Source organism: Capra hircus, chromosome 16 (genome assembly GCF_001704415.2).
Source record: "Capra hircus breed San Clemente chromosome 16, ASM170441v1, whole genome shotgun sequence".
Lineage (NCBI taxonomy): Eukaryota > Metazoa > Chordata > Mammalia > Artiodactyla > Bovidae > Capra > Capra hircus.
The window spans coordinates 58,304,209-58,320,761 of record NC_030823.1 but is presented as its reverse complement, the minus strand read 5'-3'; the positions used below and the strand labels follow the sequence as shown (position 1 = coordinate 58,320,761).

At 36.7% G+C, this 16,553-nt stretch overlaps 1 protein-coding gene across 5 annotated transcripts in view; it reads right to left on the bottom strand.

The window, feature by feature from the left end:
* RASAL2 (RAS protein activator like 2) overlaps positions 1-16,553 on the bottom strand; it is a 392,645-nt gene that overhangs the window by 172,730 nt on the left and 203,362 nt on the right. For all 5 annotated transcript variants that reach the window (XM_013970360.2, XM_013970362.2, XM_018060638.1 and 2 more), the window contains exon 3: positions 9,582-9,708. In XM_013970360.2, coding sequence (XP_013825814.2) covers positions 9,582-9,708 — 127 coding nt within the window. The remainder of the gene's footprint in view (positions 1-9,581; positions 9,709-16,553) is intronic.

Sequence of the window (16,553 nt, the reverse complement as noted above, 5' to 3'; positions counted from 1 at the left end):
CTTTTACTTAAGACACTTCACTGACATCTGTTGGATATTTTACGAAATAAGGACAAATCAACAATGACAATTAAATGACACACACCCCTACTTGTTGGGGTACACATAATTTGCACAACCAGATGTGCAGCACTGCCTTTGAATCACCTTTTGCAAAACTAATCTCTACTATTCCAGGATGAGGGTGAGGAGGAAGATAAAAGAACTAACCAGGAATCTAAATATTCCTTTATAACTTAGAAGAACTGTGGTCTGACAACTTGACTTAAAACCCATTTCTCCATTTAAAAAATGATTTAGCTGCTCATCTAAACTTAGCTCATAAGAGTGAAGTAAAAAATGACTTTAGTACCAGCAGGCCTGCAGGCACTGAATGAGGCAGAGCATGGCAGCCTTCTGGGCCAGGGGCCAGCCCTATGTATCAGCCCAGCTACCATAGTTCCAACACAACAGAAAGGCCCATAGAGCCCATGTAGGGGCCTCGGGTGACCAGAGAGAGTGTACTGCTAGGCCTCATACAATGTCTCCTATATAAGGTCACTTATCCAAAATCAGGAAATGTAACTGACCTACTTGATACAGGGGAAGAGAATTAGGCAAAATAAGGAGATAGAAGAATATGTTCCAAACACAGGAATAAGACAAAATTCCAAAAGAAGCACTAAGCAAAGAAGACATGAGCAATCCACCCAATAAAGAATTCAAGGCACTGACCTCATATAAACATGCTCAATGAACTTGGGACAAGAATGGATGAACAGAGTGAAAAGTTTAACAGAGTTAGAAAATACAAAGAAGAACCAAACAGAGTTGAAGATAAAAATAACTGAAATAAAAAACATATTAGAAGGAATCAAAAGTAGATTAGATGGTATGGAGGAGCAATGCAGTGCAGTGAAAGAGAAGTGGAAGCCACTCAAGCTGAGCAGAAAAAGAGACAGAAGAGTTAAACAAATAAAAAGGTAGTTTTGCAAATACCACTGAGGCAACATCAAGTGCACTAACACTCACATGATACCAAAAGGAGAAGAAACAGAGAGGGGAGGGCAGAGAACTTATTTGAGGAAATGATAATTAAAAATTTCCCTAATCTGGGAATATCTATAATAAGTAGTTAAGGGATAGACACAACAAAAGGTGTAAAGTATGATGTCACAACATTAAACATGGTAGGGAGTGTTAAATGTAGGGTGGTTAAAATATGTTCAAAGTTAAGAGAGCTTCAGTGTAAAATAATCACTTGTAAACAGGTTGTTACACATGAACTGTATGGTAAGTACAAACTGAAAATATATAACAGATAGACACCAAAATGAGGGAAAGGAATCCAAACATAACACTAAATTCTATGAAAAGAAACCCAGGATAGCAATATTCATATCAGAAGAAATACACCTTAAAACAAAGACAGGAGACAAACAAGACATTACATAATGATAAAGGGATCAATCCAACAAGAAGAGTTAATAATTGAAAATACCTACGCATCCCACACAGGAGTACCTAAATACACAAAGCAAACATTAAAGGAAAAAGTGGTCAGTAAGACAATAATAGAAGGGGGCTTTAATACACCACTTACCTCCGTGAACAAATCATCTAGACAATCAATAAAGAAACATTGGCCTTAAATAGCAGATTAACCTATTTGCATGTAAAAGAAATATACATAGAACAGTCCATCCCAAAGCAGGAGAATACACATTTCTCTCAAGTGTACATGAAACATTCTTTGGGATAGATCACACCTTAGGTCACAAAACAAATATCAGTATATTTAAGAAGACTGAAATCATGTTTTCTGAACATAATAGTGGGAGACTAGAAATCAACTACAGGAAAAAAAACTGCAAAAACTACAAACATATGGAGGCTGAACAGTATGTTACTAAACAACCAATGGATCATTGAAGAAATCAAAGGGAGAATAAAAAAAAATAATACCTGGAGACAAATGAAAACACAATGATCCAAAACCCATGGGATACTGCAGAAGCAATCATAAGAGGGAAGTTTACACTGATACAAGCCTACCTCAAGAAACAAGAAAAATCCCAAATAAACAATCTAGCCTTAGACGTAACAGAACTAGAAAAATAAAGAACAAGCTAAATCCAAAGATAGAAGAAAGTCATAAAGATTAGAACAGAAATACATGGAGACGAAAGAAAGAAAAGATCAGTGCAACTAAGAAGAGGTTCTTTGAAAAGATAAAAATTGATAAACCCTTAGCTAGACTCATAAAGAATATGAATAAAAAGAGAAGGACTACGTAGATACAATCAGAAATAAAAGAGCTTATGATCGACAGAACAGAAATACAAAAGACCATGAGATTACTATGAACAATTATATGCCAATGAAATGGACAACCTGGAAGAAATGAACAAATTCCTGGAAATATACAATCCCCCAAAACGGAATCAGGAAGAAACAGAAAATATGAACAGACTGATTGCCAGGAAACTGAATCAGTAATTTAAAAAAAGCTCCCAAGAAACAAATGTCCAGAGCCAAAGGGCTTCACAGGTGATTGTTATCAAATATTTAAAGAGTTAATACCTTTCTCAAACTATTCCCAAAGGAATGCTTCTGAACTCATTCTATGAGGCTACCCTTGCCCTGATACCAAAATCAGACAGACATGACCTCCCCCTCAAAAAATAAATAAAATAACAAAGATTATAGAACAATATCACTGATGAATATAACATGCAAAAAATCCTCAGCTAATATTAGCAAACTAAATTCAACAATACAATAAAAGGATTATATACCATGATGAAGTGGACTTTATCCCAGGGAAGCAAGGATGGTTCAATACCTGCACATGATACATCATGTTAACAAATAGAAAATAAAAATCATATGATCATCTCAACAGATGCAGAAAAAGCTTCCAACAAAATTCAACATCCATCTTGATAAAAACTCTCAACAAACTGAGTATAAAAGGAACATACTTCAACATAATAAAGACCATATAAGACAAACCCAGAGCCAACATCTTATCAAACAGCGAAAAGCTGAAAGAATTTCCTCTAAGATCAGTAACAAGACAAGGATGCTCACTCTGGTCACTTTTATTCAATACAGTACTCAAAGTCCCAGTACAGCAGAAAAGAAAAGAAGAAAACCAAGGAATCCAAATTGGAAAGGAAGAAGCAGAACTGTCACTTTGTAGATGGCATGATACTATACGTACAAAATCCTAAAGATGCCACCCAAAAAACCTATTAGAACTAATAAGTCAATTTGGTAAAACTGTAGGCTACAAAATTAACATAAATCTGATGCATTTCTATACACTAACAAAGAACAATCAGAAAGAGACATTAAGAAAACAATCCCATTTACAACTGTATCATAAAGAATAAAATGCCTAGGAATTAATCCAACGAAGGATTAAAAGACTTGCAGTCAGAAAACTATAAGATATTGCTGAGAGAAATTAAAGATTACATGAACAAATGGAATTCTCACAGATGGAAAGAATTAATATTTTCAAAATGATAATACTACCCAAAGCAATTTACAGATTCAGTACAATCTCTATGAAAATACCAATAACATTTTTCACAGAAATAGAACAAAATATCCAAAAATTTGCATGAAAACACAAAAAACCCTAAAATAGTCAAAACAATATTGAGAAGGAAAAGCAAAATCAGAGGTATCACATTCCCTGATTTCAAACAGTGGTACAAGCTATAGCAATCAAAATAGCATGGGACTGGCATAAAAAAAGACAAAGAGATCAAGGTAAGACAAATAATTCAAGCTTATATGGTCAATTAACCAAAGAAAAGGAGGCAAATATATACAATAGGGAAAAGACAGCCTCTTCAATAAATGGTGTTAGGAAAACTGAACAGCCACATGTACAAGATTCAAATTGGACTACTTTCTCACACCATATGCAAAAATAAACTAAAAATGGATTAAAAACCTAAATGTAAGACCTAAGATAATAAAATTTCTAGAATAAAACATGGGCAGTATGCTTTTTAACACCGCTGTTAGCAGTATTTGTTGGACTTGTTGCCTTAGGTGAAATAAGCAAAAGCAAAAATAAAGAAATGGAACTACATTAAACTAAAAAGCATTTATACAGCAAAGGATATATAATCACATACAATTTTACACATATAAATTTAATAGCCAATTTAAATACTGACTGCTACCATACACAGATTTTATTTATCAATATTTAAAATTCGATCTGAGAAACAGACCCAAAGACTTAGAGAACACACTTATGGTTACCAGGGGGAAAGGGAATGGTAGATTGGGAGTCTGGGATTGACACGTTCACACTGCTATATTTAAAATAGATAACCCACAAGGACCTACAGTATAGCATAGGGAACTAAACTCAATATTCTGCAATAAACTAAATAGGAAAAGAATTTGAAAAAGAATGGATACATGTATAATGAACCACTTTGCTATATACATGACACTAACACAACATTGGTAATCAACTATGCTGCAATATAAAGCAAAAATTTTAAAAATTAATGTGAAAAAATAAAATTCTATTATTTGAAAAATGGAAGGATATGTTTCTTGCAATATTAAATCTTCATTACTCTTTTTCCCTTTTCTCAATATTATCATTACCATCCTATACCTAGAAGAGTCTAGCATCTTTAAAATACTTCATAAGTTATCTGCTGCTGCTAAGTCGGTTCAGTCGTGTCCGACTCTGTGCGACCCCATAGACAGCAGGCCACCAGGCTCCGCGTCCCTGGGATTCTCCAGGCAAGAACACTGGAGTGGGTTGCCATTTCCCTCTCCAGTGCATGAGAGTGAGAAGTGAAAGTGAAGTCGCTCAGTCGTGTCCGAATCATAAGTTATCTAGATACTCCTAATAGTGAATGTCTTGGGAATAAAAAGAGAGTCGTCATCATTTTATACACAAAATCAGATCTCAGGTTAATTTAATAAACAGTCAAAGCTAAGATCTGAATAATCAATATCCTCTATAATTTTGATTAAATGAGTTATCCTTTCCAATAATTTCATTAATGTCTTAGAGAGTATATTCTATCTTTTAATATTCATTTTCTTCAAAATTTCCTCAAATTTTTATCACATGGGTCAATAAAAACATTAGTGCAAGGTTAGTTTTTCCCCAAGGTTTTTCCAATCTAGTTTCCCTCTTTTTTGGTGGTGTTATTCTAGATCTTCTGTTCAACTTTATTTACACAAACATGAAAACTGTGCATTAGCTAACACTGACTCTCAAAGACTTTTAATATTTTTTCCTATGCTTGATAACATGTATCAAAGGCATCCTATGTGAAATTGTAATTTTTAAGTACACTTACCAGATATTTCCAGGTTTTGAGGACTCCATGATAATGAAACAAATTTAATGTCACAAGCACAGTTTTTTTAAAAAAATCCAGAGATTTTGTAAGATCATGGGGTACTTTTAAGATTTTATCACAATGTAATAAAACAGAGGCATGAAGATCTCTGCAGCTTTGAGTTACTAGATATTTCGTTTTAAATATGTCGGTTCAATTTCATTTTTGAGAACTGAGAAAAGGTGCAGTAATGAGTGTTTGCACTTTCTAATCAAACCAGCTTCATGATCACACTTCTGATGTTACCTACAAGCAAGGTTCTTGCTCATTTCAGGCTCTGACTTTGCTCTGCCCACTTGAGCATCAAAGCATTAACCTTACTGGAATGTCAAAGAAGTGCAACAACCAGACCGGACAAGGTTCTCAAATCATCTTTGTGCCATCCCCCAGCCAGGCAGCAGACAACACACAGTGGTAGAGACACATTTTCTTCTATATATCTATGCATCACAAAAAATGTTGCCTACAGTTCAGCTTTCACTTTCTCCCATTTAATAATGTTCTTAAAAGGTATCCAATGGCTTTTTAAAAAGCTGAATTCATATAGGTTATATTTACATTGAAAATGAACATTTACCAATTCATGTGGTCAACTGATATACCTTGCTGTATTGTTTTTATGTAAAGACTCTACCATCTGAAGAAGTGATTTGCTTTTGAAAATTCAGCAAATTGTGCTTTTGCATGGTTTGAAAAATCTTTTTTTCTGATGAATAAGTTAAAATCTGGATACTGTCACCAGGGGAAAGTAGCTTTTTTCTTGGTTTACTAAATTTGGAAATGGGTACTTAAATATCTCACTTTCAAGAGAAAAGAATTTGCTGCGTCAAAATATTGTGTCAAATGCCATGGTAAATATAAATTTCATGTGTCTGGGGTAAGCTCCTGAATGCAAGAGAGTGGGAACTAGTGATGAGAAGGACACTCTATGCTTATCTATTCCCCACCTGCCTCTGCACACACACTTTCTTCTTCTGAGTTCTTAACATTTATTGATGCTAATACTAAGTCACTTCAGTCGTGTCTGACTCTGTGTGACCCCACAGATGGCAGCCCACCAGACTCCACCATCCCTGGGATTCTCCAGGCAAGAACACTGGAATGGGTTGCCATTTCCTTCTCCAATGCATGAAAGTGAAAGTGAAGTCGCTCAGTCGTGTCTGACTCTTCACGACCCCATGGACTGCACCCTACCAGGCTCCTCCGTCCATGGGATTTTCTAGGCAAGAGTACTTTAGGTTCCTCAAAACTGTGCATTTGCTCATGCTGAACTAAGTGAGAGGCAGAAACACAGGCCTTCCCATCTTTTCTGCATTCAAGTTTCTTTACCAGTTTGAAATCTCCAAAGTACAGTAAATTAGTAGCCACTAACGAAAGTTCTTCACAGATCCTTTACATTCATAGAGCTCTTTTCTGTTACACATTCTCTGAGGTAGAATAAAAGTTGCATGTTTTTCATGAGTGGCTAATTCTTCATAGCTGACTGCCTCACACCTGAAATCAAAATGCATGCCAGGGTTTCACATCTGCAAAAACTGATCTGTCCTCCCTGGAGTTACTCTACTGGAGAGGAAGAAAGAGAGAGCTTGCAAAGGGAAAGAACCCTGCCAAAACAGAAGGGCTTCCTGACACACTTGACTGACTCACTTGCAAACAAAATTCTTGTATTTTCATTCTTCTTCTCTGGTCCATCCTTTACTCATGTTTCCTCATCTTCCTAACCTCTAAATGTTCCTGAGCTTAGTCTTTAACTTTTCCTTTCTACCTAAATACCCTTCCCTGATGATATCATTCAATCTCATGGCTTCAGACACCATCTATTTGCTAAAAGCTTGCGATCTGTATCTCCAGTCTGCACTCTTCCCTTAATTTCCAGACTCACATATTACTGCTTGTGTATCTAATAAGATCCTCAGACTTAAGATGTCCAAACTGAGCTCCCAGTCAGTCCCACTTTCAAACTTGTTCCTCCCAGACTTAAAAAATGACACCTTCATTCTTCTGGCTGCTCTACCCAAGTTCTTCACTCTTCCGTTTCTCTCTTCTCACATCCAACCCAATGAGCAAACTGGCTTGTTGGCTACACCTTCAAATATAATCTGGTCACTTAACAGCCCTTCTGCTACTACCATTATGGCCCAAGTGCTTTCAGCTCTGTTCTAGATTATTGCAGTAGCATACTAATTGGTTTCTAAATTTCCATTCTTGCTTCCCTAGTCTCAGTATTGAAGTCTACAGCTTCCCTCTCCCAGAGTAAAAGCCAAAGCTCCCACAATTACCTATAAGACCTTTATGATCTGCTTGCCAAAGAGCTCAATGCTGTCATCTCCAACTACATCTCCAAACCACACACAATCTACCACAATAATAGCATACACTGTGAACAGTCATCAATAATCTATTTTCCTAAAAGAATTTTCTAAAGGCAGAGATCTTATCTTGTATCTCTTTTCATTCTTAGGGACTGGCATAAAAAAATATATACATGTATATGTATATCTCTGTGTGTATATATATATATAGAGAGAGAGAGATACAGCAATTACTCAATTAAATATCTGACAGTAGGAAATTCTGCCTCAAGACAAATCACTGGGAAGTAAAAATAGAACAAAAGAATAATTATCTAATTCAACATTAGATTGGCATGTAAGGAAGAAAGGCTCTAAAAGAATCTTTCCCTCTCAAATGATGATGGACAAGCATGAATCAAGATGGCTGCTAAATCTGTTTTCAAGAACAGAAGGTAGAGGGCTGGCTCTGGACTACACATCTTAGTCACTTCATCCTAGTTTGCCTCTGGGACCTGTACCTGGAATGTTGGCCATAAATTTAACAATGTACTATATATTCCCTTTCTATAAAATCACAATAATCACTCAGACTATAATTGCACTTCCTCAAAATCAACTGATTTTTGTGTACCAAACCATGAATAGTCAGAGAATCCTAGAGAAGGTGAGAAAGAGTCATCAACCTAACATTACAAATAATGACAGCAAAGGAGTTGAAAGAAGGCAACTCTGAGCTAGTCCAGTTCACACAAAACTCATATATGAAATACAAACAGGCTATAAAATGGTCACACCCAGACAGGTCTGTAATGTAACTTAAGCCCACACCTGAACTGGTTTCAATACATTTTAAAGAAGGACAAATGGAAACAGGATCAGAGGAAAATTTGATTCTTCCAAGCAGGACCCCTTGAAGAAGTGTTTGCTAACCTGACTAATGTCTAGAAAAGCAACAAATGTCACAGGATAAAAAGGGAACCAAAGGATTCAAATTCTGACAAAGCTCCATTTAGAAAGTGAAAAGATATGAAGAAAAAGGCAAAAACAAACAAACAAATCTTGATTTTAAAAGCTACAACCAAATCACAGAATTATCCATACTAACAAAACAAGAGACAATAAATGATTGTTTTACCTACCTACAAAGTATCTATGACTAAATGTCTACGTGCACTAAATGAACCCTACTACTACAATGTAAAAACGCCAAAACAACTCCTACGTTTCAAACTCTTTCATTATTTCATTTAGCATTATTCTATTCCCTTAAGATTACCTGACTATTTTAATTATCTAAATATCCACTGTTAAGTATGCAAGGCCAAACAGATTCATTTGGTGAGAAACAGAGAAAGAACCGCTTTGATACTGACATTACTTCCTTTAGTATGTAACAACTCAAGTGGGGTTTTTTGATGTCTCCCTTGTGTCAGCCACTCTAAATACAAGCCTGAAAATAACTTCCACGGGCCATATAAAATTGGCTCAGGTAAATTAGCCTAATCCGACTTTACACTATGCAAGACAACACCAGTAGTTATGTGCACAGGACGCAAGCCATTCAACACTAAGTTTTCAACCAAAACTGACTCCCTAGTGCCTCAACAGGACCATCTAACACTCTTTAAAAATTTTAAGCCAAGCAGTAAAACCAGAAACAACACATCAATCGACATGCCTAGGATTTTTCTACAACCACACTAGTGCTCAGATAAATTTTATCTCTGTAAAACAACTTTGCTATCGCTTGGTTATAAAGAATAAAACTTTCTAGTGACCTCTGACTATATTTTAAAGTACTTACTTAACAGTAAAGGCAAGATGCTTTCTTTTATTGTAACACTCTCAATAACAAGTCCATAAATTACTGGATAAAAATTAGTAATTTCTTTCCTTTTACATAGTAGCTTACCCAGTTTAGCGGCGCCCTCTGGTGGGTATTCAGGAAACTGACCCTCGGAAGGAACACTGACAGTTCTCCGCAGGCATCGCCCTTTGGTGGAATCTGCCTGCTGCTCTTGTCCTCCCTCCACAGGTATCTAGTAAACCAAAAAAGAGATGAAGCTTAATTGTGCCATGAGTACCTTCTGACTGAATAACATTTTTAGGTGATGAAGGTAGGAGTATGCCATCATCAGAGCAAAACAGAAGAAATGGAGAAATAAACTCTACACAATGGTTAAAGTATTACTAACTCCTTTCAGGAAGCTTTTCTTTAAAAAAGAAAACTGAAAGATCAGGAAAGGTGAGTATGTAAATGAGCTTTCATGAAGTCTGTTCAAATCACATCCAGGTGTGTATCTGCTTGAGGAGCCTGGAACCAAAAACAAGACACCCACACAAGTTAAGATTCTTTCACATCAGAAACCTGTGCACAAGTTCCAATTCTGTCCACCGTTCAGTAAGGTAATGGAAATACAACCAGCCAGAAAGATTTCGGTCCAAAATTCTTGTAAAAGAAGGTTTTGTTAGATAAAAGTCGTAAAATCACCCAAATTTTCTCCAATTTTAGAAGCAGGCACTTAAGAGATAGTTAATAAAATACTATCTATACATGTTTCAGTCAAAACATAGAGATACATGCATAAAACGGCATATATTCTTCCACAAGTGAGACTAGTTTTTGAAATCCTGAAAAATATTTTTTTCTGGCATAATTTTTCTTTCCGATTGTACACGTGGAATGAGAACTAAAAATGGTATAAACGATGCCTGATGCCATTAACTATTTTATAATTTACACACCGGTAATCACTGTGAATTAATGAGATGGCTCTAAGTTCCTTTTTCTTCCCCCAGTTTTGGTAATTGCAAAAGACCAAATCATCTTACTTTGGGAGAAGGGCAAAAACTTTTCACAATGAGATTTTATTAGTAACCTCTATCGGAATTAAGAATAGTGTTCATAACATCTTAAATAGTTTGGCAAACTATGTCAGGAATTATGGTACAAGGCCTCAGAATCATGCCCCTGCCCCTCACTCAAATGGGCACTAACTGCCCTTATCTCAGTTGCAGGCTCAATCACAAAAAGAGGAAGTTACAGAGAGAAAAACAAGAACTGGCTAGGGCCAAGTAGGCCCAAGATGGCGGAAGACCTGATCTCCAGTGGACTTTGACCTTCATTATACGCTCACTGTTAACATATTGGCATGCTAAATGACACACCCACGAGCGCCATGACAACTGGCAATTGCCGTGACAACTGGAAAAGTCCACATAAGGACTGAAAAGGGGTGCCCCTCAGTCCCGTGTACAAACCACACCCTTGTCCTCAGACAGCTCATGAATATCCTCCTTCTCTATGAAATTCTGTCCTTTTTACCTCAGCCCTTCTATATAAACGGGGTCTCCACCTGAATGAGGCTGAGAAGCCGATTTGCGAATTAAATTCTCACAAGTCTCTATTTCTTTGGTCACTGAATAAACTATGCGCCATTCTATTCTCAGCACCAGTTTCGCTACTATTGGCTGTGTGAATCTGAGTGGAAAAAAGAACCTCCTCGACCAAGACCCCTCGGCCTAGATTGGGGCCCTGGTGTGGGTGCAGGCAACCAATTTGGCAACAATTATTCATAGTCTCTAATTCTTATGGCTCCAATATAGACATTTTTAAACAAATTTCAGTAATGACTAGCATTAGGTTCCTACCATGCACAAAGCTAAGGATTTACACGTGTGCCATTATGAGGGAGCTATTATTATTACCCCCTTTTTACAGATGAGGAGTAATTTATTTCTCCAGGTGATTACTATGGGCACATCAATTGATCCAGCAAAACTGGGACAGATACAAGTTTAAGTGTATCTGCTTCCTGGTTTGCCTCAGTAATTCAAGTCCTATGACTGGGTCAAGGGGACGATACCAAAGGAGGTTTTCTCTGCATTACTGAGAGTCTGAAGAGCAAAATTCTCATGTCTTCATAAAGACTGAAAATTTTCACACTTCATAAGACTAAAAATTCCCCATTTCTTCACTGCTATAACTACAGTTACTGCTAGTGGAATTAAGAAAAGTAAAATTCTAAAACATAATGGGATATCAAATAATAGCATCAGTAAAGACATTAACTCTTCCAAAGGCTGTGCAATAGAAAACTTTACGAACAGTAATCTAAGTCATCTGACCCTTTCAGGATGGAAATGGTATCTACTTAAATAATTATAAGAGTAGCGCCCAGAGGTTAAATAACCCCCTCCTAGTAGGGAAGGTAAAAATGTATCTTCTACCTGCCTTAGGACAGAATGGAGGTAAATTGGGGGGGGGGGGGGCGGGCGGGAGGAAAGTAGTTTGGATTTTTGAACAAACAGATGAACCTGAATAAACATAACTATTTTTGCAATAGTTCCCCCCAAATGCCTATTAATGAAGACCTAAGCCACAGAGAAAAAAGGAGTTATTTTTTATATTTTAGGAGGGAATGACCTACAATCCTTTCTGCGGAAATTCATAAAGGTCATAACCAGGAAAAAGAAAGACATGGTTTCCATTATCACATACTTTATCTGTATCATATCTAAGAAGAGAATAAATAAAATATATCAAGCATCTTATTTGGGCCTAAATGTCACTCACAATTAAATTCTCAAAGTTTCAATGCAGACTTTTTTTTTCACAGTTGAAACTTAAAATATGATGAATGATTTTATTCACAGCATCACTCTTAAGTTTAGGGCATTTTATTTCTGACTCAATATCAGGGAGAATAGTGTTTACTTTTATTCTAAATGTGTTTCTTAAGAATCATTTCCTTTTACAACACCATTGATTTGCTTCTTACATAAATTATCCTTTTAAAGATATTGACCTGCTTCTTAAAAGTTAGAGGTATAATATTTCAAGTATCTTCAAATGAACTAAGCAAAAGTTTTTACAAATGTCAGCCATACAGCCAAAGAAAATTAGTTTTAAAAAAGACAGCTTTAAAAAAACAATTTTTTACATTCCAATTGTCCTAATTTAGCTTACTGGTTCACATTTACTTGTACACCGAATTACTCTAAAAATTGTGTATCTTTCAGGTTCTATGACATGAGAGAAATTTTTCTCTTTCTTTCAACCGTTTTTGGCTTATATTGTGCATCTTCTGACATTTCTTTTTCTTCAAGGAGAGTGGTGACCACCACTGTCTTTGGCTGCCTATTGTCCAATGTTTGAAAAATAGCTGCTATGTGTATTTCTTGGTCCAGTCTTGTGTTGTCTGCAATGGGAGGGCTAGTTTTGTACCAGTTACTCCATCATAGCTGGTGCCAAAAGCCTCCGATTCTCTTATCCAAACTACTAGTATGGTCTCTTTGTTGGTGATATTCTGCCCCTTAAATCTATTCTGTATGTGGGTTAACAGAGTATTTCAAAAATGCAATTGGAACCATGTCATTCTGAGCCTTAACGGCCTTCAGTTGCTCTCCTTTGCAGTGATTTTCAAAGAAGAGATGGTATGCTCGCTCTTATGTGGACGTGACAAGGAGGGCACCTCTCTGCTTCAGTTCAGTTCAGTCACTCAGTCGTGTCCGACTCTTTGCGACCCCACGGACTGCAACACGCCACGTCTCCCTGTCCATCACCAACTCCCGGAGTTTACTCAGACTCGTGTCCACTGAGTTGGTGATGCCATCCAACCATCTTATCCTCTGTCATCCCCTGGTCCTCCTGCCCTCAATCTTTCCCAGCATCAGGGTCTTTTCAAATGAGTCAGTTCTTCGCATCTCTGCTTCAATCACACTCTAATCTGGAGTTCACCTGCTGTACAGGGCTTCTATGTAAGCTTTTCTACAATGAAAGGGTTGTTCTGCTAAAAGTATCTTAAAACTACTATCTTACAGAGTAAGTACAAGGTTCCTGATATAGTATACCAAGTTTTCCACAATCTGGCCACTGTTTGGGTATCCAGCTTCGCACTTTACATTCTAGGAACACCAATTTGCTTGCGTTTCCCTAACATATTCCCTATGTTGTAGTTCAGTGCCTTTGCTGAGTTTGTTGTCAGTCTGAAAGATTTTTTTCTCTGTTTCTTCTCTATTCCATACCTGCCAGGTCAACTCTGATCCACCCTGAGACCTAGAACAGGCACTGCCTCTTCAGGAACCTTCCCTTCTATCAATCCCCTAAGGGCGGGTTAGGGCCTATCTCCTGAGGTTTCTCCAATAACAGATCTTTCTCTGCCATTATACTTATACATGGGATCATAATTATTCATCTGTGCAACTGATTCTGCATAAGTTAACAGCTTTACTTACCAGTAGATTCTCAAACCTTAAAATAGTTACAACTCACAAATGAATAAATGAATATTTGATAGGTAGATATGGGGGCCATTTTAGGCAAACGAAAAAATATAACATCAGCCAAGAAGTTGGTAAATATACTATTTTTTTTACTTTTGGAACCTGGAGATAGTCAATTTAGCTAGAGCCTCTTAAGGTGGAGAAGTGGGAGAGAATACCAAAATATATTATAACCACATGGGAGGGCTTTAATACCAGGCCATGAATAATTCAGGAAGCACTGGGAAACCATTCAAGATTTTAGATCAGAGGAATAGTGGTGTCTTAATTGGTCTGTCTCCTTCCTATCTTTCCCTCTTCCAATACATCCCACAGATTAATATTCATAACACATAACTCTGACCCCCTTCCTTTCTTAAGCTTCCTTTGGTAATTGGCCATTGCCAACAGCATCTTAATGACAACAGACTATAGTCCTTTAGAATAAATAGATTTCTTTCTTTTATTCTATCCAGTTTACTTGTGCTATTTATCAAATGCCATTTTAAAATTATTTATCCTATTCCCACAACTAAATTTGGTACTGGAGAGAGAGGAAAGAATTGTGTCTTATTCTCTGTAACTCTAACAGTAAATTCACACACAGGGGTACATTATGTATCTGTTGAATAACTTAAAAGCAGCTCTGAATGAAATATGCCATGGGTAGTTTACTCCAAGATAAATAACACTTGATTTTAGTTATTTGCACAAAGTTTAACTGCTATTTTCATCAATATATCTGAGTGTAAATACTGCTTTCTGAAAGGAAGAAAAATATTTTTAAAATATTTTGAAATTGCATTATTACTACTTTGAAGCCTTTACACTAGCATCCCAGCTTTTAAAATTCCAGATACAGAAAGCAGAGTTTGAATGAAGGAAAAAGGAGCCATTCTTACTGGCTTGTTACTGTCAAAAGAAAGAAACTCAAAAATTCAGCTTTCTTTTGTACTTTTGTGCTGGTTGCACTCCGGGGGCTGGGGGTGGGGTCATGATTGTCTTCTCTACCTTTTCCCTCAGCTCCTTAATCTCTGGTTTACTTTACTTGGTCTTATCTTTTGCAAGCAAAATGGAATTCAAATGGCCTCCTATGTCTTCTTTGAACCATGCTGGTGCCAAGCCAGCTGGGGCCTATCCTGGCATCCATGCAGGGAAGTGTATTTCATAACACATAAGCAATGTTTGTTTGGCACAATTTGCATGAAGCAATTTACCGAATCAGTGAATCATTTCTCAAGGTGATATTCCTGGCAGACTTCTCTCTCAGCATTCTGCCCAGGTCTATCCTGCTGCTGCCTTCCCAAGCTGGGAGCTTCGTGCATTCAGCATGCTTCCCATGGACATCCCTCCCCATCCTGTTTCCACTGAACACAGTAAACGTGCAGAGTTTAACAGAGAGCATTAAGAGACCCCACACACTGAATACATGAGTGATACCAGACCAACAGAATCCTCCCACATTCCAACAGCGTCTGGCTAAGGATTCAGTTTAAACCCTTGCAGAAACCTCTTTCTTGATCTTATTAACACAGCGATAAACACGCCCATGATTAGTTAGTTGATTAAGGTTTAAAACAGCTTTTTAGGATAATTTTGGCAGGAAATTCCTTAAACTCCTTGTTTCAAGGAATTGTGAATTGTTAAACACAAAACCCCAAGGATAAGAGTCATATTCCTCATGATCGTGTGGGTGGAATATAAAAGAGTGACAGTGTATTCAGGTTCTTCCAATTAAAAAAAAAAAAAAAGATTTCTAATCTTTTCCTACCATGAAATTAACAGAATATTAAATAAAATTCAAGTAGCAGGTATAAGTATGCCTTAACATTTTCTTATCCTAGAGACTTAATCCAGTTTTTCCTACCATTTTTGTAATAATGGTAGAACACACCTGTCTTAAGACATTAAACTGTTTCTGTAAACTTGTCACCCCCTACCTGGTCTATTGCAGTAACATAACTCATCTATTTCCTTCCAATCCCTTTCACTCAATTTTCAACATGATCAACAGAGTTCCTTTTCTAAGAAGCAAATGTGATGTCGTTGCCCTGTTAAATACCTTTCCATGATCCAAATCATTTCCAGAATAAAGTCTAAATTCCTTAGCATGGCCTTTAAAGAACTTTACTCTTCACCTCTTGCCTTGCAAATTATATTCCAAGAATTCTGAACATTTTGCAGTTTGCCAAAGAGATGTGAAATGTTTCTTGACTTTGCATGTTTATATGTACATGGAATATCCTTCCCATCTTTTCCTCCAAGTGAGCTTCTGTTTGTCCCTAAACACACGACTCAGTTGTAAACTTCTCCGTAAATCCTTTTTTTTTTGCTATTCTCCACTTTAAACCATATAGTATCCAGGGCAATATCTTAGTTAATCTTTCCCTTGTGGTAATATTATAATCCTCTTAAAAAATTGCACTGAGGTAAAATTCATGTACCATAAAATTAACCATCGTAAAGTGAGTAATTCAGTAACATTTAGTATATTCATGACGGTGTGCAGCCACCACCTGTGTTCCTAGTTTCAAATGGGTTTTAACTTTTAATTTATCTGAATGTGTTCCTAACAATACTGCATTTTTGCAACCACAATACTGCACACATAATAGGTGCT